General features: G+C 40.0%; 1 protein-coding gene across 3 annotated transcripts in view; it reads left to right on the top strand.

Annotated features, from left to right (window-relative positions):
• Positions 1–56: 56 nt before the first annotated feature.
• The window catches only part of ZBTB49 (zinc finger and BTB domain containing 49), a 40,363-nt gene continuing 16,412 nt past the window's right edge, over positions 57–24,007 (top strand). Inside the window, exons 1-5 of one of the 3 annotated variants that reach the window (XM_037829389.1) lie at positions 112–163; positions 5,188–5,391; positions 10,794–10,964; positions 13,163–14,265; positions 16,842–16,888. In XM_037829389.1, the coding sequence (XP_037685317.1) occupies positions 5,267–5,391; positions 10,794–10,964; positions 13,163–14,265; positions 16,842–16,888 (1,446 nt within the window). In that variant the 5' untranslated portion in view covers positions 112–163; positions 5,188–5,266. Of the gene's footprint in view, positions 164–4,314; positions 5,392–10,793; positions 10,965–13,162; positions 14,266–16,841; positions 16,889–24,007 lie in introns of those variants that run through there. The other 2 variants (XM_037829390.1, XM_037829388.1) reach the window with 2 other exon arrangements.

Below are 24,007 nucleotides of genomic sequence, written 5' to 3'. Positions count from 1 at the left end.
TCCGACGGAAGTGACGCTAACGGAAGCCGGAGGGCGGGTCCGGCAGGTCAAGGGGGCGTTGTCGAGGTGTTTCCGTGGCCGCTGCGCCGGTCAAGTAGCGTGAGGGCGGCGGCGGCGGCGGCAAGTGAAGAGGCAGCAGCCGGGCAGGGAGCGGCTTCCGGGGGTAAGGTGGCCACGGGGCCTGGAGGCCGTCCTCCGAGAGGGTGTGCGGGCCCGGGAGAAGAGGGAGCCGTCCGGAAGGGGAAGCCGGGCACCCGAGGGTGGCCCCCGAGGCCCGGCAGGGCCCCACCCTGCCCCACCTCCGCCTCGGGGGGCCCTGAGAGGGTGAAGGGAGAGCTGTCCGCTTCCAGCGTGAGTTAGCAAGTGACTCCTCTGTGCCAGGCAGAGGGAACGTTAAAGGAGACACAAAAGGCAGGACCGGGTGGGGGAACTGGGCCTTCTCCCTCGTGCAGCCCCCTGGGCCTGGAAACCCCGCGCTGGGTCTTCACCCGGCCTCCTCCTGCTCATTCCTCCGGACTGCTAAGGCATCCCCCCAGGAAGCCCGTCTGTCCCTCTCCCTCCCCACGGCTGCCCATCTCTGCGTTCCTGATTCCCTCTTACACTGTAGTTCCTAGTAGTGCTGAAAGACAGCAGAGCTCGTAGCCTAACATATTCCCTCGTTACTGTGCGACTTCTGTTTTTCTCTGTAAAACGGGGTATAGCAGTACCTATTTCATCCGGTCCTTAGGGAATGTTCATAAATGGGTGCACAGGAAGTGCTCGGCTCATGCCTGACCCTTAGTAAGTGCTCAGTAAAGTTAAGTTGATAGTCTCAGTGCTCCAGGCAGAGTCTGGCCTATAGTGGGCAACCACTAAGTGATGTTGCATGAATGAAAGTTCAACAGGGTAGTTGAGTGGAGATGTAAATAGAGAAAGTATCCTGAGAAACATAACCCTAGGGTGATGGGGGGGGGGTGTGGGTGGGTGGTCAGGAAAATTTCACTCTGGAAGTGAGCAGTGTTGGTTCTGGAATAGAAGGAATTCACTGGAATGGACAAGGAGGGAAATATTTCCCTACAGAGGTGGGAGAATGGCCAAGAGGTTCAAAAGCAGGTGCTTGGGGCGTTTTTGTGTGCAAGGCACACGTGTACCTTGTTCTTGCTTGTGCTCTCCTACATTTTTTTTCATTGGATCCCCCTGAAAATTCAAAGCTGTCACCACTTGAAACAGATATTCCTGGCCTTCCCACTACCTTTGCCCCTTACTTGGAATACTCCTCTCTTCCTTCTTTGGCAAACTTCTTAACTTTTGGGTTTCAGCATAAAGGTCTCTTCCTCCAGGAAGTTTTCCCGTGACTCCTCCACCCACCACCACCCCCCAACATTAGTTTTGATTTCAGTTCTTCTACTTGCCCCATTTCATATCTTGCAAAGATCTCTGTAGCTTTCTCTCCCACTATTTGGCCAGGTTAAGTATTTAGGAAGGCAGTAGACCAAAGAAGCAAATCATGTAATTTGGAGTAGTGGTTAAGAGTGTGGGCCTTGGAATCAGATTGCCTGGGTTCTATCCCAATTCTGCCCCTTATTAGCTGTATGACCATGGGAAAGTTTCCAAGCCTCTCTATATCTAGTCAGGTTGTATCACACACTACCCCCAAATCTTAGTGACTTAATTTTATCTCACTATTTGGTCAGTCAGGAATTCGGGCAGGGCTCCACTGGGTACTTCTTCAGCTCTATGAGGTGCGGACTGAGGTCACTCATAGTGCTCAGCTGGAGGCAGGGCTGGTCTGGAGGACTCAAGGTAGCTTCACTTGCATCTCTGGTGCCTTGAAAGGAATGGCTGGAAGACTGGGCTTAGCTGAGCCCTTCTCCCTCTCTATGTGTTCTCTCCAGTTGGGCATCTTACAGGCCTCCCAGAACAGGTGTTCCAAGAGATGGGAAGTGGAAGCTGTTAGCTCTTAAGGCCTGGGACCAGAAACGAGCACAGCCTTACTTTTGCTGTGTTCTGTTGGTTGAGACAGTCAGAGCCTGCTAAGATTCAAGGGGAGGCTAGACCCCACCTCCTTGTGGGAGGGATGTCAAAGAATTTATGGCCATCTTTAATCTGCCAAATGCCTCATTGTCTTCATCTGTGAAATGAGAATAATAATAGCATCTATCTTACAGTTATCATAAGGATTCAATGAGTAAATAAATGTAAAAGGCTTAGAATGTGTCTGGCACATAGGAAAGATTTTATAAATATTTGTCATTATTATTGTTATTAGGTACAGGGTGCATTGTTGTTTATGGTTGTTATTTACAGGAAATATACAAGATACAAAGTTCTTTTTTCCAGAACTCTTTCTAATCTTTCTGGGGTGGTACAGGATTGACATTATGAAACAATTAGAGAACTATACAAATTAATATAGAATAGTTATAATTATTATAGCAAAAGTAAATTTTGGAACACAGAACTTGTATCATAACCCTGAGAGACATCCAAAGAATTTTTTTCCTTTATCATTTCTATAGAGCAAGAAAATGTCAATATAGTTCCAGAATGTTTACTATATTTTAACATTTACAACTATGGAGAAAGGTTTTTTTAAAAATCTTTTCCTTTGTGAAGGAGCCTAGCATGGACTCAAGAATTAAGGGACCAGAATTCATATCCTGGCTCTGGCACTTAACGGTTTTATGATCTTGAGCAAGTTACTTAAACTCCCCATTTCTCAATTTCCTCATCGGTATAATGGTGATGATCAGATTCTTGTAGAATTAGTTGAGTTAAAGGGTTAATATGCTTAGCACAGTGCCTGGCCTGTTATAAGCAGTCAGTAAATTACAGCTAACTATAACAATAGACTAAGAAGCCTTTTCTTTTCAGGTAACCAGTGAGTTAAGGGGAGGTAACTGGTTACGTAACCATTTGGCTGTTCATTTCCTTTGAGGAGTCAATGTCCAGCCCAGTACCCCACCACCTAACAAAATGTTCCCCTGTCTGTATTCTTGTTTGGGAAATATTGTCTACTCCAGGTATAGAATTGAGGAATGAGATGATGGGGGCAAGAGTTAAGTTTTGGAGATTCTAAGCTGAGGGGTCATAGAGTTGGAGATGTTTAGTGGAGAGTCAGAAATTTGGAAGTGGTGGTCAACGTTAAAATTTCAAATTTAGAAGTTGCCTACTTAGATAGACTAGATGAAGGCCAAGAATAGGTGTGATTGCGCAGGGAAAGATGAGAGGGCTAAGGTGCTAAATCTTAAGGAGCCTTAATGTTGGCAGGGGGAAGAGGTACAGCATAGGAGATGAATGCATCAAGGAGGTAGTGAGAGAACTAGAAGAATGCTTTGTGGCCACACCCAGGCGACCTAGCGTGGGCAGCTGCACTACCACCTGATGTGGGAAAGCTGAGGGGCAAGGTGAGGACCCAGGGAAGGCCACTGTGGGAGAGTTTCAGGCTAGTGTGAATGGGAACCAGGATACAAGTGAAAAGGGAGTAGTGAGAAAGTGAAGTGAGTTGTGTAGATTGCTGTTTTTGAAAAGTACAAGAGAGGCCTACTAGAAATACTCAGGACCTAGGAGAAGGATTTTGTTATCCTTTTTTGTTTTGCTTTCAACACAGGGAAACACACCCATGGTGTGTTTATAGGAAACAGGAGCCAGTGGAGGAGATACTGAAGGAACAAAAGGGATGATGATGAAGCAAAGTCCTAGGGAGGCTGGCAGGGACAGGGTCAAGGGGAGAGGGGAAATTTGCTTTGAGAGGAGAAGGCACACTCATCCTGTGAAGTTAAAGAGAATGAGGGAGGGGTGAGTGAGAAATTGTAAATTGAGAAGAGACATTAAAGATTTTCAAGATATATATGGGCTCAACCTTCCTAGTAAAGTCATAGTCAGGGTCATTTCTATGAATGAGGGAGGCACATGGTGGTCAGGGAATGAAAAAGTGAAAACAATTTAGAATAGCCGTTGTGGGGAATGTAGACAGAGTCAGAAAGACATAAATCAAAACCGTTAGTAACCAGCATTAGCCACTAGAGATGAGCTAGTATGAACTGTAATGGAGTCAGTCTTCTCCTTCTGTGTACTTTTATTACCTGCTCAGTGCCAGCAAAGACGAATGAGATGGTACCCTCAGAGAGCTCACAAGTAACAGAGCACTGTGATAAGTTCTCTTGTGGAAGAATGTTATGGGATGCTGCAAGAGTGCAGAGGAGGGGCCCCACAGTCAGACTTGGGGAGGGGAGAGTGGAGAAGAGGGGGCATGATAAGAATGTCAGGAAAGTAGGTGACAAGCTCGGCTGAGCCCTGGTGGGGAAGGGTCAGATATCAATAATTCCATCATGGAAGCATCAGAATCAAAAACTTTTGGGGGAGAGAGCAAGGCAGAGGTTGGCATTCCACCTGCTTCAGAATAACCTGTGCGATTATAATGCAGGTACCCAGGCCCCACCATAGTGCGGCTGAACAAAACTGCGCTGGCATGCAGGAATCTATGTCTTAACAAGCACCCAGGTGATTCTTTCAGCCAAGATTTACAGAATACTTATATATGCCAGATGCTATCCTAAATGTTTACAGGGGTTATCACAATTACTTCAGTAACCTGTGAGATAGGGTGAGGGAGACTTTTGCCCAAAGTTGAATGGCTAATGAGTGGTAGAGCTAGCGTTCTAACCCCCGGCTGAGAACATAGCTCTTTTGGGGAGCCATAGGTAGTTCATTTTGGCTGGTTTCATAGTGGAAGTAAAGAGATTAAGATTGGGAGAAATCTATGGGCCATGTTAAAAAGCTTAGAATTTAGCTTTGGGGGTTTTTTCAGTAATGCTTTTTCAGTAATGCTTGGGCACTGAGAATAAAAACAATGAAAGCAGATAATGGCTAATTAGGTTTTTAGGGTAACAAACTGCCATTTTAAGCTCCACAATTTGTCCTAATCTGACTTTATTTCTCCCCACCGTTCCTCTGCCATAAATCATCCCCTACTAGATGGAGCTCCTGGGTGTCAGAGACCATGCCTTACCTGTGTGTTCCAGTGTCTAACTGGAATGGTTTTGTTTAGTTGTGTGTTATATACATTTGTTTCACATTTTCCTCACTAGAACTTAAGCTTCATGAGGGTGGGGCCCTTGTGTGTTGTGTTCTTGGAGCCCTAGAACCTACCGCACAGTAGGCAGTCATTAAACATTTGTTGAATGATGAAACTTTCCACACCCACAGAGTGGTCTTCCATCCCATTCGGAGTCACAGTCTCCTCATAGTCTGGCTCCACGTGGCCTGGCCCTCTGCCCCTTCTTGGATGTCATCTACCACTCACTCGGCTTTGGCCACACTTGCATGCCTTCGTTCGCCCATCCTTCTGTTCCAGATACCTGCACGACTCATTGCCTTACCTCCTCCTGCTCAAGTGGCACCTCATCAGAGGTAGGAAGGAACAAATGAATGGACATGCTGCTTTGGGACACCCTTTTCTTGTTATCGAGTGGTGTTAATTTAGTCTCACTTGTACCCTATCTCCACTAACTTTCCTCAACTTCTAATTCAGTGTTTTATGTGTGTTCTAGTTTGCTAATGCTGCCAGGATGCAAAACACCAGAGATGGATTGGCTTTTATAAAAAGGGGGTTTATTTGGCTACACAGTTACAGTCTTAAGGCCATAAAGTATCCAAGGTAACACATCAGTAATCGGCTACCTTCACTGTAGGATGGCCAATGGCGTCCGGAAAACTCCTGTTAGCTGGGAAGGCACGTGGCTGGCATCTGCTCCAAAGTTCTGGTCTCAAAATGGCTCTCTCCCAGGACATTCCTCTCTAGCAAGCTTGCTCCTCTTCAAAACGTCACTCACAGCTGCACTGAGTTCCTTCGCTTTGAGTCAGCTCATTTATATGGCTCCACTGATCAAGGCCCACCCTGAATGGGTGGGGCCATGCCTCCATGGGAATATCTCATCAGAGTCATCACGCACAGCTGGGTGGGGCACATTCCAAGCAAATCTAATCAACACCGAAACGTCTGCCCCACAAGACTACAGCAAAGATAATGGCATTTGGGGGACACAATACATTCAAACTGGCACAATGTGTAAGTGCTCAGAAAATATGGATTTGATCCAAACCAGCTGGCTTTTTTGTGTGTTCTTACCTTATTCATGTTTCTGTATGTATTTCTTTTATTGAAGTATTTCCAAGTAGACACGAGAGAAGTACATATAGTGTTATCATGATCATTTTCTAGCTCTGCCCTGTTCAGTAGCTGGCTGTTTAAATATGCATTAAATTAAGAGTTCAGTACCTCAGGGTCCACCAGACACCTCTCCAGTGCTCAGTGGCCACATGCAGCTAGTGGCGACTATTTTGATATTTTGAGCATTGCAGATAGAGAGCAGTTCCATCATCACAGAATGTTCTGTTGGACAGCACTGGTCTAGATGCTAAGAAACAAAGTTTTGTGATTTTTTTTTTCTTTTTTTTTTTTTTTTTTACTGTTGCTGTGATGGGAAATCATTATCTGGACCACAGATCAATCAGTGGGTTTTGCTGCCATTTCGTTTCCACTCGTGCCATTAAGATTTACGGTCCAGAGAACCTAAGATGGCGGCTAGGAGAGACAGGGCAAAAAAACACCTCCGTGAAAAATACTAGATAGAGGCCAGAAAGTGACCCAGAACACCAGTTCCAGCGATGCACCAGCTGGACAAGGTCTGCTAAATCCACAGGGACCGTGCACGTGGGGAAACTGTGGGTTGGCGTTTGGAGGCGGACTAGTTCTTTTTTAAAAAAAACCCAAAAGCAGCTGGAGATACGGCAGCGAGAACCACACAGTGAAGCACGGCAGGAAAGGGCTGTGCAAACTCCTCAATATCTGGCATGGAAGATAGCCTTTCGCACACCCACTGCTAGTTGTCTCAGAGCAAGGAGGGCAGAGGTGAGCCAAAAGGGGGAAGAAAAACACACCCCTTGCAGCCATCTTCCCAGCAAGCTGGGAACACTCCTGCCTGGCACCGGAGCCACAGCCCAGAGCCACACCAGGGACCCAGTGTAACAGAAAGTGTTGCCGGAAACACTGCGCACACGCCACAGTATCAGGCGTGGACAGTAGTCTTTCGCACACCCACAGCTAATTGTCCCAGAGCTGGGAAGGTGGAGCTGTGCGAAAAGGGGGAAATTAACATGCCCATTCAGCCATCTTTACAGCAGGCTTGGAACACCCCTGCACGGACCAGCAGCCCAGGGCTTCCCTTGAGGGACGGCGCACACTTGTGACATAGCACAGCCTTCCCTCAGCAAAGGCCCTAGAAGGGCACAGCTGGAAAGAGGAACCCACCCAGAAATCCCAGGGCTCCTACGCCAATACCAAGGACTTGTGAGTAAGTGGCAGAGACGATCTGTGGCGAGACGGAAATGAAGGTTTAGACTCTTGGCAACAGCCTTTAATCTCCAGGAACACCTGGGAGGAAAGCTGCCCTGCCTTCCTAACCACTCAGAAACATGCCCCACATTCAGGGTGGACAGCACCAACAACACACCCAAACTTGGTGCACCAATTGGACCCCACAAGAACCAGACTCCCACACACCACAAAGACGAAGTTGAGGAGAACTGACTTGAGGGGAATAGGTGACTCGCAGACGCCATCTGCTGGTTAGTTAGAGAAAGTATACACCACTGTGCCAGTTTGAATATATTGTGTCCCCCAAACGCCATTATCTTTGATGTAATCTTGTGTGGGCAGATGTTATCAGTGTTGATTAGATTGTAATTCTTTGTTTCTGTGGAGATGCGCCCCACCCAGCTGTGGGTGATGACTCTGATTGGATAATTTCCATGGAGGTGTTGCCCCGCCCATTCGGGGTGGGCCCTGATCAGTGGAGCCATATAAATGAGCTGACGGGCAGAGAGAACTCAGTGCAGCTGTGAGTGATGTTAGAAGAGGAGCTACAGCCAAGAGGAACACTTTGAAGAAAGCACCGGAGCTGCAGATGAGAGACAGTCTAAAGGCAGCTGTTGAAAGCAGACTCTTGCTCTGGAGAAGCTGAGAGAGGACAAATATCCCAAGTGCAACTAAGAGTGACATTTTTGAGGAACTGCAGCCTAGAGAGGAATGTCCTGGGAGAAAGCCATTTTGAAACCGGACTTTCGAACAGACGCCAGCCACATGCCTTCCCAGCTAACAGAGGTTTTCCGGACACCGTTGGGCATCCTCCAGTGAAGGTACCCAATTGCTGATGTGTTACATTGGACACTTTATGGCCTTAAGACTGTAACTGTGTAACCAAATAAACCCCCTTTTATAAAAGCCAATCCATCTCTGGTGTTTTGCATTCCAGCAGCATTAGCAAACTAGAACAACCACACCAAGCTGTAGATCTGACAACTTAGAAATTGGTGTCTGAATAATCCTTCATATCCTAAAAGAACCCTATCAAGTAAAGCAAATGCCAGGAGCCCAAAAGCAACAGAAAATTTTAAAGCATATGAAAAAAAAAACAGATGATATGGATAACCCAAACACCCAAATCAGAAGATCAGAGGAAACACAGTACTTGGAGCAATTAATCAAAGAACTAAAGACAAACAACGAGAGCATGGCACAGGATATAAAGGACATGAAGAAGACCCTAGAAGAGCATAAAGAAGAAATTGCAAGAGTAAATAAAAAAAATAGATGAACTTATGGAAATAAAAGAAACTGTTGACCAAATTAAAAAGATTTTGGATACTCATAGTACAAGACTAGAGGAAGCTGAACAACAACTCAGTGACCTTGAGAACCACAGAACGGAAAATGAAAGAACAAAAGAAACAATGGGGAAAAAAATCAAAAAAATCAAAATGGATCTCAGGGATATGATAGATAAAATAAAACATCCAAATGTAAGACTCACTGGTGTCCCAGAAGGGGAAGAGAAGGGTAAAGGTCTAGAAAGAATGTGCAAAGAAATTGTTGGGGAAAACTTCCCCAACCTTCTACACAATATAAATACACAAAGCATAAATGCGCAGCGAACTCCTAATAGAATAAATCCAAATAAACCCACTCCAAGACATATTCTGATCAGACTGTCAAATACTGAAGAGAAGGAGCAAGTTCTGAAAACAGCAAGAGAAAAGCAATTCACCACATACAAAGGAAACAATATAAGAGTAAGTAGTGACTACTCAGCAGCCACCATGGAGGTGAGAAGGCAGTGGCATGACATATTTAAAATTCTGAGAGAAAAATTTCCAACTAAGAATACTTTATCCAGCAAAACTCTCCTTCAGATTTGAGGGAGAGCTTAAATTTTTCACAAACAAATGCTGAGAGATTTTGCTAATAAAAGACCTGCCCTACTTTAGATACTAAAGGGAGCCCTACCCACAGAGAAACAAAGAAAGGAGAGAGAGAGAGAGAGAAATTTAACAGACATATGTAGAACATTACATCCCAAATCACCAGGATACACATTCTTCTCTAGTGATCACGGAACTTTTTCCAGAATAGACCATAGGCTGGGACATAAAACAAGCCTCAATAAATTTTAAAAAATTGAAATTATTCAAAGCACATTCTCTGACTACAATGGAACACAAATAGTAGTTAGTAATCATCAGAGACTTAGAAAATTCACAAACACCTGGAGGTTAAAAATGAGGGGGAGATGAAAACATTCCCAGATAATCAAAAGCTGAGGGATTTCATCACTAGTAGATCAGTCCTATAAGAAATGCTAAAGGGAATTGTGCAGGCTGAAAGGAAGGGACACTAAACAATTGACTGAAACCACATGAAGAAGTAAAGATTTCCGTTAAAGATCACGTAAATATAAATACCAACACTACTATATTTTTTATTTGTAACTCCACTGTTTACTTCCTACAGGATCTAAAATACATCAAGTGTAATGATGAATCAGTGGTTTGGGACTCAATGAAAAATATGTAATTTTTGATAAGAACTACATAAAGCTGGGGGAATGGAGGAGTATAGGAACATAGTTATGTGTCCTGTTGAAGTTAAGTTGGTATCAAAGAAAACAAGATTGTTATAGACTTAAGATATTAAATTTAAGCCCCACGGTAAACACAAAGAAAGCAGCAGAGAATGTGATCATAGAGATGAAAAGTAGAGTATGGGTTACAAGAAGTGGGGGAAGGGGCAATGGGGAGTTAAAAGAAATGTGTAGGGTTTCTGTTTGGGGTAAAGGGAAATTTCTAGTAATGGATGGTGGGAAGGTGATGGCATTGCAACAGTGAATGTGATTAACCCCACTAAATGGAATGCTTGGGAGGGGTTGGAATGGGAAGATTTATGCTGTATGTATGTTTCCACGATTGAAAAAAAAGACAGTCTAAATGGATAATGACAATTAAATGCCATAGATGATCCTGGATGAGATCTAAGAATAGAGGAGAAAAGGCTCAAAAGGACAATTGAGACATAAGAAAAAAATGAAATACAGAATGTAAGCTTTATATCAATGTTAAATTTCTTGAACTTCTTGACTACACTTAATGTGATTACATAAATGAATATTCTTGTTCACAGGAAATGCATATGTGAATTGTATTATTTGTTCATGGATGTGTGCAACGTGCTTTCATATGTTCAGAAGACAGAGCAATAGATGATGGATGATAGGGAGGGAAAGAAAGAAATGGTAAAGTGACAAAATATTAAAGTTGGTAGATCAGGGTATTGGTGGAGGGTGTTTGGGGTATGCTGGAGTTCTGTTTATGGGGTTTGTATTATTTTTGCAACTGTTACTGTAAGTTTGAATTTATTTCAAAATAAAAATTAGAAGAAAAAAAAAGAATCACAGTCCTATCTGTGTTCTTTATTGAAGGTCTCCTGAAAGGCTGAGCATGGACCCGGTTGCCACTCACAGCTGCCATCTCCTTCAGCAACTGCATGAGCAGCGGATCCAAGGCCTGCTTTGTGACTGCATGTTGGTGGTGAAAGGAGTCTGTTTTAAAGCACATAAGAATGTCCTAGCAGCCTTCAGTCAGTATTTTAGGTATGTATCTGAGGCTTCATTCTTCCAATTATGGGGACAGAAAGCTCCCCTAGAATGGAAATAATTTTATTAAATTTTGTTCACTCCTTGCTCTTACTATCCTTAACTTTATAACACATTGTTTTTTACTTTTGTTTTTAAAGTAACCTGAAAGAAAAAGCGACTAAGATATATTTGGGATGATTGAAAGTATTTTGGTACTTTGTCTTTAATTTTAATAATTCTAGTTCATATCATTCTTCTGTATATCTGTTTCTTATCCTTCCAAGATAAAAAGATTGAGGAATTGAATACCTGCTAGGAGTGATTATGTGACAAGACATCAGATAGTGGAAAACATCTATATGTTGTCGTTTTACATTTTTTTATTAAAACATTTTAGTTTTCTCTAAGAAAACAAACTATTCTAAGAAAACCTTAGGTTTAAAGTCAACTTATCACTGTAAAGCAATAATTTTTGCTTATATGAAAGGTTTATTTATTAACACTGAATATCATTAAGCATTATTAGAGGTAAAAAGTCTACATAAATTAGTTTTCTGGTTAACTGAGGCATCCCTCTTTAAGCACCAAAGCTGCTGCTTTTTTTTTTTTTTTTTAGTACTTTTTGTTTCCAAAATGCCTACCATTTTACTGTTCTAGTAAATAATATATGGAACATGATTTAATATCTTTGTTGATAATCCTGAATCCTCAATTAAATTTCCATCATCATATATCCGATAATTACATCCTAAGATAGGAAGCACTTTTCATACCTATCCCAGACTCTTGGGCTTTTCTGCTGCCAGTATCTTCTGTCTTCCTGTGGCAGTTAGTTTTGATGTTCTAATGCAACTGGTTGTTTTGCGTTTTCCCCATCCTGCTTCTAATTTATACTTTTCTTAAATAAGAACTGAACTGAAGGTTATTTAGGGGAAATAGATGACACTATTTGCTAAAATGTTTCCAACAGTCTTGTGAGATAATTTTCCTAATTCAGCTTGTTGTTTTATACACAATACCAGTTCATTTGCCTGTGAATTTGAAATGTCTGAATGTGTTTTATGACCTGAAATATATAATTTGTCATACTAGACCTGAAATTGAAACGTTTGTATCCTAGATATAGTTTTCGGTATCCTATCAGCACACAATTAACAATGCATAAGGAGAGTTCCATTTTGAAGAAGTATTAAGATAGAGTAAGCTTGTATGTGCTGGGTGCATTTTGGCACTTACCTTTGCATCTTTATCTGTGGTGTGCATCCATACTACTGTGTGTATTTTTTTTTTTTAATTTGCAAATGTATTTAGCATATTAAAAATCTTACTTTGAGATCTTTGGGAAGGTTGGATACCCAACACACTAATTTAATTCATCTGAATTGCTTAATTGGATGGCTTGTCAAGATTTTTTTAAAGTATTAAGACAATGAAATTTAAAATCTTGGCATTTATAGAAGTGTGGTAATTTTTTTTTTCATTTTTTTATTGTGAAATATATATACAGGAAAGTAACAACTTTCAAAGTACTATTTGACAAGTAGTTAGCAAATTTCAAAGAATTTTATGGGTTATAGTTCCACAATTTCAGTTATTTCTTTATTGTGAAGTATAACATGTATACAGAAATGTGATACCTCTCAAAGTACGATTTAACAAGTAGCTATAAAGGAAATTTTGAAGCATATTATATGTTATAGTTCCACCATGTCAGTTGTTTCCTTCTAGCTATTCTAGTAGCTAGAAACTAAAAAAAAAAAGAAAAAATATATATAATGATTCAGTGTTCATAATCCTTTGTTAAATCCTATCTTGTCTGTTGCTACCCCTCCCTCTCGTTTGATCACTTTCTCAATCTTCAAGTATATCTGAGCAGCAACCACCCGAACTTGTTCATATTGAAAAGGGGTGTCCACATTATGGGGAAGGGTGATGCATCTGGTTGTTGTTTTTGGAGAGGCTGTTACCTCTGGGTTTTAGGACTTATCTGGCATAGGAACACTGGGGGATTTAAGTTTCTGAAAAGTACATTTGGTGAAGGAAACTTATAGAATCTCAGATAGGCACTTAGGTGTTTAGTATTTTCGGGGCTCCTGTTGATCAGGGCTTGGGAAGAAGTGTAGTAATTTTGAATATTAACCTGAATATTTATAAGAGGTTCTTAGAATGTTTGAACTTTTAACACTATAAACAGATATCCTTTCTTTTATCAGGAGCCTCTTTCAGAATTCTTCAGGCCAGAAGAATGATGTTTTTCACTTGGATATTAAAAATGTAAGCGGTATCGGGCAGATACTGGACTTCATGTACACCTCTCATCTAGAGCTTACCCAGGACAATATACAAGTTATGCTGGATATAGCACATTGTTTACAAGTTCAAAATGTTCTGAATCTGTGTCACACATTTTTAAAATCCACAACTGTAGAACAGCCACCTGGCATGCCTTGTAATAGTTCATTCTCCCTGCAAACTGCTTTGACTCCTGATGCTAATTGTGTTATAAATGAAAATTACCCTCCTCCCTTACTGCAACAGTGTTCAACAGATGTACAGCATAATAAAGTTTTGGATGAATCTCATTCTCATGCTTCACCATCAGTTAATCTTCATCATCCCTCAGGTGAAATACCAAAACAAGCCCCTGATACTTTAGATAACAGCTGCACAGAACTGCCTTTTAAACAGCCAAATTACTATTACAAACTCAGAAACTTTTACAGTAAGCAGTACTATAAACAAGCTGCTTGTCCCAATCATGAGAAAGTAATTGAGCAACCTTTTACTTTCAGTACATCTACAGACCTTAATGCAGTAGAAAACCAACCTTGTGCTGTCAGTCATTCTGAATGCATCCTGGAATCTTCTGAACATTTGCCTTCCAATTTCCTGGCCCAGCCTTTGAGTGAATCTGCCCCAGACCCCGAATCAGACAGCAAATGCCAACAACCTACCAAACAGATGAGGCTCAAAAAGGCCATTCACCTTAAGAAACTAAATTTCCTAAAGTCACAGAAATTTGCAGAGCAAACATCTGAACCCAAGTCAGATGATGGTTTAACAAAGAGGATAGAGTCTATTAGTGAAAACTCTATAGAGAAAACTAGCAGCCAAAGCACCGAAGAAAAAGAAGGTGAAGAACTTGTCAATCCAGAGAATTTTAATTGCAATAGCGAAGCAGAGAGATCCGAAGACACTGCCACCTTGGAAGAGCAGTCACAGACGCTTCAGTCCCAGAGACAGTACGCGTGTGACCTGTGTGGAAAGCCTTTTAAACACCCAAGCAATTTGGAGCTTCACAAACGGTCTCATACAGGTACACTGATTCAGTATCCACAGGCAGAGGAAGGGAAATAATGCAGATTTTCAGATGCCACTGCCTGCTCCTGTTTTTGTAAGAAGTTTTGCTATTGCTTGTTGAAGTCATTGATGTCTTCAAAAAAAGAAAGTCAAGGGGTGTTCAACTACTTTTTATTTTCTGTATTTGATGATGCACTTTAAAGAATAATCTTTAATGGTTTTATAGAGCCAGTTTAGTAAAGAGTATTCTTTTAATTTTTATTTCAATTATGGTTTTAAGTTAAGCCTCTGTTGTTACACTCAAAATTTCAAATTAGTTCTAAAACATATAAGCTGTATGTAAAGTTGTCTCTTTAGAACTAACTTAAGCTTGTTTTTGTGAAATGTAATATAGGTTAATTCAGACTAAAATGATTTAGTTTGAGTAATTCTATAAGTTCTCATAGAAATAATTTAAATACCTGATCTTAAACATTGTGATTTGGGAGGGAGGAGATAAACTTTTTATTAAAGGTCAGCTCTAACCATTTAACATTTTCAAATGAAAATTCTTACATTTTGAACATTAAATTTTCAAAGTTATATTATTTAATTCGTATCTCCTTCCCCCCAAATTTTTAGGGTGTTGTATAATACATATCCATTACTTTCCTTCCTATAATTAAACACAATGACTATAATAACACATTGCATATTAACAATTATCTTATAGGCATGAAAAATAATATGCTACAGGATACCTCCAAAATAATCACTTTTATTGCACCTAATGCACTTTTAATGTGTAAGTGCATTTATTGATGTGACATTCTGTCATCACCTGAGCTCCCAATTTGCCTAGATGTTTACTACCTCACTGTGTTATTGTGAGACTTCTTACGAAATCCCTTTATAACATTGAATGCATTATTTGAATATAAATTACTGTATTTTTATTGCAGGTAGTTCCAAGTTACTCCATATAAAGGCAGTATCACTGAGTCAGTTTTTCCCTGAAAAAATTAATTTAGGTCATTCTTTTTGCTTACATTTTCTAGAGCCTAACAGTCACTGGAATTTTTTGGTTGTCTGAGAAACGTGTCTGTTTCATTTTGGAGGAAATAAAAACTAAATTGTTTATTCTAAGAGAACATCTTTAAATGACTGTAGTTTTACATAAGGCCCAGAGGCTTATTAAGACATAACCGTTTACAAAAAAGAATAGCAGTTCTCCAAGTCTGGTTTAGGGAACCCTGGAGGTCCCATGACCCTTTTATGGGTCTGTGAGACCAAAACAGTTTTCTAAATAGCATAAGATGTTGTTGCCCTTCCCTCTGCTCCTCTCACAAGTTCTCCAGAGGCCGCCTGATGCGGAGACCATCACCCTGGTGGCTGACAGGTGTGCTTGCCTGTTCATGTGTTTAAGAATCGCTCAGTTTTCATTTCTAATATGGTATATATAGCCACAGATATAACTCACATAAACAAAAGCTCTTTAGGGTCCTCAAGTTTTAAGAGTGTAAAGGAGTCCTGAGAACACAAAGTTTGAGATCTGCTGTAACCCCTGGTCACCTGTGAATCGAGTAACTGGTGACCACTTTTTAAACTCTTCTATCTCATAATGGAGACTTCAGTTTATCATTATTTGTTATCCCAATAATTGCAGACATAAATGGAGTCCCAGAGTACAGAAATAAAATGATTATAATTGTTCAGGATCAAAACCCATTAAACATTTTTTCAGGAAAAGATCAAAATAAAAATATTCAGTGTGAGACCAGAAAGCTAAGCAAACTCATCTCTTCAAAGTAGCAAGCCCCAGCAATGCACTGGGAAGGGAATACATTGTTTTTACTTTTTAAAGAGGGCCCTGATGAAATCACTGATTTTGAGGGGAATGGGGAAAAAGGAAGGTGTTGCAGAGTCTATTGAGTAGGGTTATGTAGATTAGAGTATAATAGCGTACTATTCTCTACACTCTTCTACACCAAAATGTAATCATTTCAAATTAATAAGATCAGAGGTGACTAAGAAGTCAGCAGAGGATCATATCTCTCATAATGAAATCCGGCTTTCCTTGTTAACATTTTAAATAAGGCTGAAAGGCAGTGGAGAGCTTCAGGAGGCCCCACCCTGTTTGTGGCTCGCCCATGTTCACAGCTGGGATGATGTGAGTGTGTTACTCTATTTCTGTTAGAAATGACTGGTAAAATGAAGGCATCAGGCTGAAGGAAAAAGTGAACAGGGTTCATGCTGTTCAGCAAGAAAACTAGTATTTGATTTTCAACTGAAGGAAAAATCTGCTTCCAAAACCCAGGTCTGGGTTCAGTGCAAATAAATTTTATTTTAACATAGGCTATATTTGGAGAATTTAACTTTTTAGAGAGAAGTAAATATAGATTTCACTTCTAGCAAATCTGCGTAGCATCTAAGGGTGTGAGAGAGAGATAAAAGGAAGTGGAGGCTCTTCATTTTCATATTCATGGTAAAGGATGTAATGCTCTGTTTTGAAATGTAGGACCACAGGAGATAGTTTAAACCTTTTAAACAAAAGCTGTGTAGATATTACTAATGATTTTACAAGTTGTTTTTTTTTGTTTTGTTTTGTTTTAGGTGAGAAACCTTTTGAATGTAACATTTGTGGGAAACATTTCTCTCAGGTGGGAATTCTCTTATTTACTGTTAATAATTGGAAACCTGAAACCCAGTGTTTATTTGTGTTACAAATAAAACATCTTTTTGGGCTTGTGGGAGAAACCTCTGATGATATGTGTAACTTTGAGGTCTTCAAATTAAATCAGGAGAAAATAATTTTCAATGAAACAGCTTTCTAGTTCACCGAGGGAAAAGTAGCTTTTTTTTTTTAATATAAGTATGTGAACTCTCACAGTACCTTTTTTTTTTTTTTTTTTTCATTAAGGGTGAGTCCAATCCTAGTATATTTCTTCTCTTCGAAAAATATAGTTCCAAGTTTCCCAGTAAAACTTGTTGAGCATACACCCGGAGGCTGCAAATTATGCTGGGCTGCGGCCAAGAGAAACAGTCTTCTTATCCTCATTGGCACTATAGATTTTAGAATGTCAGGAAAAAAGACCAAACAATTTTCATTCTCTGCTTTTATTACTACCTTTTAGCTGACCTCTATTAAAATAATTTGGACAATGTATTAATTCTCTCATTCATTGAACATTTATTGTACCCTACTATGGGCCATGTACTGTTCCAGGTGCTAAACATAAAGAAACCTAGAAATTTAATGTTATAATAGAAGATTTAGAGTAACAGAATGGCTTTTCTTTCTAAAATAGAAGCCAACTCTGCTCATCTCCCATGGGCCTGGCGCTGGGATTCCAGAGGTCAGTAAGACAGAACGTGCTCTCAGGGAGTACACGGTTCTGCAGAAGAGACAGTCATGGGCATTTTTATTTTTACCCACGCTGTGATAAATTCTATAGTGAGAGCATGTGCAGATGTTGTTGAACTGGGGGACTGGCTTTCGGGTAGGGTCTTGACCCGGAAGTAGGGAACCGTGAGTCTGGTGCGAGTTGGGAAGGCAGGCCTTGCAGAGCATAGAGCCAGCGAGTGCAGCGCCATCTTTTGATCATGTTCCCCCAGAGCCAGCTCTTCCAGTGTCACCTTCATCCATTGATGATGTCAGTGCCATTTCCCCACACACCCAAACCTGCAGTCTGAATTGCTTTCACTCCCACTCCACTCCCACTCTGATTCCCTAAAGCAAGGATGCCCTGAATCCTAACATGCTTCCTTTGAGTTGTCAGCCCTGACAATAAGCTTCTATGGGCCAGGGACCGTGACTTATTTGTCATTATATTCCCAACATCCAGAAAAATGCCTAGCACCTAGTAAGTGTGCAGTAAATATTTGATGAACTGAATGGTGTGATCTCTCCTCTTGCCACCAATCTAGGGGAGACCTGGCTGCTTCAGATCAGCCCAGCCTGGGGGTTCAGAGCTTGGCTGTAGGCCAGATGGTCCGGATTTGACTCGTGCCTCTGCAGAGAGCTTACTACTCTCTGACCTTGGACCAGCTACGTCACCTCTTTCCTTGTCTGTAAAACAACGATAATAAGTTCCCTTACCTCACAGGGAGTGGGGGGATTAAATGAGTTCATAACGATCAGTACTTAGAACAGTGCCTGGCTCAAAGCAGGAATTCAGGAAACATCATTCCCTGGCTGGTTGCCATCACACCCTCTCCACCGTCGTTCTGGTTCTCCCTGTTTTGGGGCACAGTCTTCCTGAGGCACAGCTTTAATTGCAGCAGCTGTGGTGTAGAATGAGTGTAACACCTGGATTAAAGACCACTAGTTGGCAGTCACTGTTTCTCCTGGCCTTGTTTTTTCTAAATCTTAAAATAGGGATAATACTATGTGGGACTATTAGGAGAATTGAGTTAAAAAGGGATACATTTAATTTTCTCAGAACCCTTCTGTACCTCTCCACTGCTAACCAGATAAAGTGAAACCAGACACTCTGTAGTCTTCAGCCTTCCCTCTGGCACTGATGCCTGGTCCCCACCCTCAGAAACTCGGATTCTGTCAGATTTGTGCAGGGTCTGGAGTATCGGTACTTTTTAAAATACAGCCATGTTGATGTGCAGCCAAGGTTGAGAAACACTGCTTTAAAGCTTGTCCTGCTGTGCCTGCCCTCTGGAACCCTCCCAAGGGTCGCAATGGCTGACAGACACTACAGAAATCCTCTTTTCTTCTCTAGTGGTGACTGCGTATTTTTTTGAAAGATTTTTTCTGAATGTATGGTTATAGTTTTCACATGTATGTTGTTGTCATTTTCATAGTGACATGAAATTTTTGTGAACAAGGACTTCTTAAAAACTTCATTCAAGTGTTTGTTGCAAAGCTGCTGTGTCGGAGAAGCTCTTTTGAGTGCTGGGGTACAAGAAGAATAAGGCCTGGTGTCTGCCCTCTAGGAGCTTATTGTTCAGGGGAAGAAATAGACACATAAACCAGTAACGTGCAATGAAACATTGGAAGTGCTGGGGCAGAAATGTGGACGGGGAGATGGGCAGAGAACGGATTATCTGTTTCTTCTGGAGAGGTGTGAGTGTTGGGGTGGGGCAAAGGCACGAAATGGCTTAACAGATTGTTTAGGGGAGCCCTGAAGACAGGCAGACATTTGATGAACCTGAAACCTGGCCATCCAGGCAGGGGAGCAGTTGTGTTGTTTATGTAGGGATACTTAGGAAATAACGCCTGCTAGCTCATCCTTCCCCGTAAGCCAAAAAATAATTTTTCGTAATGAATTGCAGTAAGTGTGTGTGGTTGTGGTGGATTGGAGTGCTCCTGTGTGGCTTGCTAGAGTGTTTGTTTTGGGTAGAAGTGAGTTCTTATGCGTTGGCTCTCTGGAGGATTTGAAAGTTAGAAAGCAGATTTGCCAAAAGGAATTAATCTTTCATCTTGTTTATGCAGAATTTATTATTTAGTAGGGTTAGTCTTCACCAAAAGAAAGCTAACCACAACCTTAATAATGAGTCAGCAAACCTATCATACATTGGCTAAAAAAGCTAATATAATCTTGGATTGTAGCAACGGACTATCTATCTATTAGAATAATTCTGGGCACTGTCTCACCAGACCTCAGGAGGTAAGAGTCTTCCCTTACCTTAGAGCACTAATGAGTCTACACGGAGCGATGGGCCCCCTGTGTGAAGTAGAACCTGGGCAATTTAGAGTGTACCCAGAGGAGAAAAACCAAGATAGTGACAGGCCTGGAATCCCTGTCACACGAGAAATAGAGAAAGAAAACTTGATGTGTTTAGCAGTCTGATGAGAAGAAGAGACTTGTTTTGTGTCTCCAAGGAGGAAGAAATAGAAGTGTTGAGCAGATGTTACAGAACAACAGGCTTTGAGGGCTCCCTGTTTTCTCAGCCGGACTGTCTAGTGGTGAATTGCTTGCCTCCTTGTGTCCAAGGTGTGTTACCGAAGGGACTGTAGGAGGCTGGCATAGAGCAGTGGTTCCCGGTGGCCTGATGCCACAGGTGACAAAGTTTCATCCGATCCATGGTGAAAATGCAGAAATAAGACGTCTTAATGAGCATCTGCTAAGTTTTAAAATGTTCAGCTCTAGGATGATGTTTTCCACACTTTTGATACTGTTCTTTTAGCAATATGATCATCATCATTGTTTAGATGGCACCTCTGTTAATCCCTAGATATTTTTCTTTTTACTTTCACTACTTAGTAAAATCTTAACATCTTAGAACTCCTGAATTAAATGACTTTTAAGATCTGAGATCCCTTTCATCCCTAAAGTTTTATGATTCACTGATTTTTTTTTTATGTAGAAGAAACATCAGCTGCTATTAAAAAAGGGGATATATGTTGGGTTAGTTTGCACTTAAATTCTGACGTTCAAGTAAGTATCAAAAGGAGTTTATTATAAAATTTATTCAAGACCTCAAATGTTAGGTCTTTTTTACAGCAGAATTTTTCTGTTCAAATTGCTAACAACTCCATCTTAATTTAGTAAAATAGTATTTACTTAGAATTGAAATTCTTTTACAGCTAATATTTATTAACATAGGTAAGCGCAAACTTTGGAGTAGGCACGTAGATACCAGCTTACAGTATTAGATCCCAGCTGCATGGCCTGAGGCTGGTTACTAGCTTGCAGAGCTTCTGTTTACTCCTCTGTAAAATGTGAATACTACTTTATAAGGATGCTGTGATGTGATATTTACAAATGATATTTGCAACTTCTTAGCAAAGTGCTTCATGCCTAGTACACTCTTAATAAATGGTAGCTGTTATTACCTCTTGCTAGAGTGCTCATGGACTCAGCTATAGAAAATTTCTAAGATGCTAGTCTATATACTTAGGATATAATTTTTACTAGAATATATCAAAAGTTGACCAAAAGTAAAAGCACCCAACTAAAGTTCAAATCTGCTCCCCTGTTTGGTATCTAATTTAGTATAAATTATCTGAATGTATTTTTGGATTTCTTTTGTCTGAATCATTCCATTATTTTTATTGAACCTACTTTTAAACTGTTTCTCAGATATGCCCCTTTATCTGGGGAAAGATAATTATTTTCACTATACATTTTCAGTATTAAATAATTAAAGGAACATTTTAAACTTTTTTTGTGTGTGTAATTGGTGGTCTCCATAAGTTTTCTTTTTTCAAAAAAAATTTATTTACAAACCCTCCATATCCACCAAACATACACTCCCCCTACCTATTTCCCCTGTCTCTGTGAATTTAATATTTCTAGACATCTCCCATAAGTCATATCATGCAATATTTGTCCTTATGTGTCTTTCTCATTTCACTGAGCATAATGTTTTCAAGGTTCTTCCATGTTGCAGCATGTTTGAGAACTTTATTCTTTCCTATGACCGAATAATATTTCATTTTGTGTATGTACCACATTTGTTTATCCATTCATCTGTTGATGGACACTTGGGTTATTTCTACCTTTTAGCTATTTTGAATAATGCTGCTATAAACATTGGTGTATAAGTATCTGTGTGAGACCCTGTATTTACTTTCTTTGGGTACATACTGAGAAGTGGAATTGCTAAGTCATATGGTAATTCTATATTTAACTTTTTGAGGAACTGCCATATTGCTTTCCACAGTGGCTGCACCATTTTACATTCCCACCAACAATGCACTAGAGTTCCATTTTCTCTGCATTCTCTCCATTGCTTGCTATTTTCTGGTTTTTGTTTTGTTTTGTTTTTTTAATAATAGGCATCCTTGTTGGTGCAAAGTGATATCTCATTGTGGTTTTGACTTGTATTTCCCTAATGGCTAATGATTTTGAGTATCTTTTCAGATGCTTATTGAGCATTTATATATCTTCTTAGGGAAAATGTTTATTTAAGTCCTTTGCCCATGTTTTAATTGTATTTTTTGGTTTTTGTTGTGTAGTAAAAGTTCTTCATGTATTCTAAATATAAAGCCCTTATATGATACAAGGTTTACAACTATTTTCTCCCATTCCGTAGGTTGTCTTTTCACTTTCTTGATAATTTTCTTTGATACACAAAAGTTTTGAATTTATCTATTATTTCTTTGGTTGCTTGTGCTTTTGGTGTTGTATCTAAGAATCCATTACCAACTCCAGGTCATCAAGATTTGCCCCTATGTTATCTTCTAATAGTTTTATAGTTTTAGTTCTTATATTTAGATCCTTGATCCATTTTGCACTAATTTTTATATATGGTGTGACGTAGAGGTCTAATTTCATTCTTTTGCCTGTGGATACCTAGTTTGCCCAACACTGCTTGTTGAAAAGACTATTCCTTCCTGCATTGTGTATATTTAGAATCCTTGCCAAAAATCAATTGGCTATAGAAGTGTGGGTTTATCTCTGGACTTTCAAGTCTATTCCATTGGTGTATATGTCTGTCTTTATGCCAGTAGCACACTCTTTTGATTACTATAGCTTTGCAGTACAGTTTCAAGTTGGCAGTGTGCGTCTTCCAACCTTGTTCTTTGTTTTCAAAATTGTTTTCAGCTATTCAGGACCCCATGCAGTTCCACATCAGTTGGGGGATCGGCTTTTCCATTTCTGCAGAAAGACTGCTAGGATTTTGATCGGGATAGCATTGAGTTTGTAACTTGTTTTGGCAATGAGCTTCTCCTAAGTTTTAAAATGTTCAGCTGTAGGATGATGTTTTCCACACATTTGATATTGTCCTTTTAGCAATAGAATGATCATCATTGTTTAGATGGCACCTCTGTTAATCCCTAGATATTTTTCTTTTTACTTTCACTACTTCGTAAAATGTTAACGTCTTAGAACTCCTTAATTTTTTATGTAGAAGAAACATCTGCTATTAAAAAAGGGAATGTATGTTGGGTTTGTTTGCATTTAAATTCTGACATTCAAGTACATGTCAAAAGGAGTTTATTATAAAATTTATTCAAGACCTCAAATGTTAGGTCTTTTTTACAGCAGAATTTTTCTGTTCAAATTGCTAACAACTCCTTCTTAATTTAGTATTAATTTAGTATTGACATCTTAAGTTTTCCAACCCATGATCATGGGATGTCTTGCCATTTATTTAGGTCTTTTTTCATTTCTGTCAGCAGCGTTTTGTAGTTTTCAGTATACAAGTCTCATATCCTTGATTAAATTTATTCTTAGATATTTTATGCTTTTAGATGCTATTATAAATGGAATTTTCTTGATTTTCTCTTTGGGTTGTTCATTGCTAGCATATAGAATCAAAATTGATTTTTGTGTGTTTTTGTATCCTGCCACTTGGCTGAAATTTTTTATTAACACTCATAGTTTTCATGTGGATCCCTTTGGACATTTAAAATTTTTTACTGTTTCCTATTGTAATATTAATTGGGAGACCATTTGATTATATTTGCTTTAAAAACAACTGTCATGTTTTTTGTAGAAGAGGAGCTATGCAATATTGTGAAATATTAATTCAATGCATTCGCTCATAATACAAACTTTAGAAAAAACTTAAAACAAGAGGGATATGATTTAACTGAGCAGATGGTGCTAACCAAATTATTATATAACTGATGAACTTTTCTGAAATTTGGGAGTGATTGTTCTAAAGCAGTAGTGGTGCATTATCTTAACAGCGGAAACTCTCAAGTGAGCTGTTTCCGTAGTGGCAAAGTGACTCTCTTTCATAATGAGTACTCAAAACATAGTCGGTTAGTCACAGAATCTTTAATGTCCTCAGGTTTTCCTCTTATGTACGAGAAGAATTTAGATGCCTACAAACCCAATATTAAATTCTGGCCCAAACAATTAATTGCCATG

The sequence above is a fragment of the Choloepus didactylus genome, chromosome 3 (assembly GCF_015220235.1).
Source record: "Choloepus didactylus isolate mChoDid1 chromosome 3, mChoDid1.pri, whole genome shotgun sequence".
Classification (NCBI taxonomy): domain Eukaryota; kingdom Metazoa; phylum Chordata; class Mammalia; order Pilosa; family Megalonychidae; genus Choloepus; species Choloepus didactylus.
The sequence above is the reverse complement of the archived record's forward strand: the minus strand, read 5'-3'. Positions and strand labels throughout refer to the sequence as shown.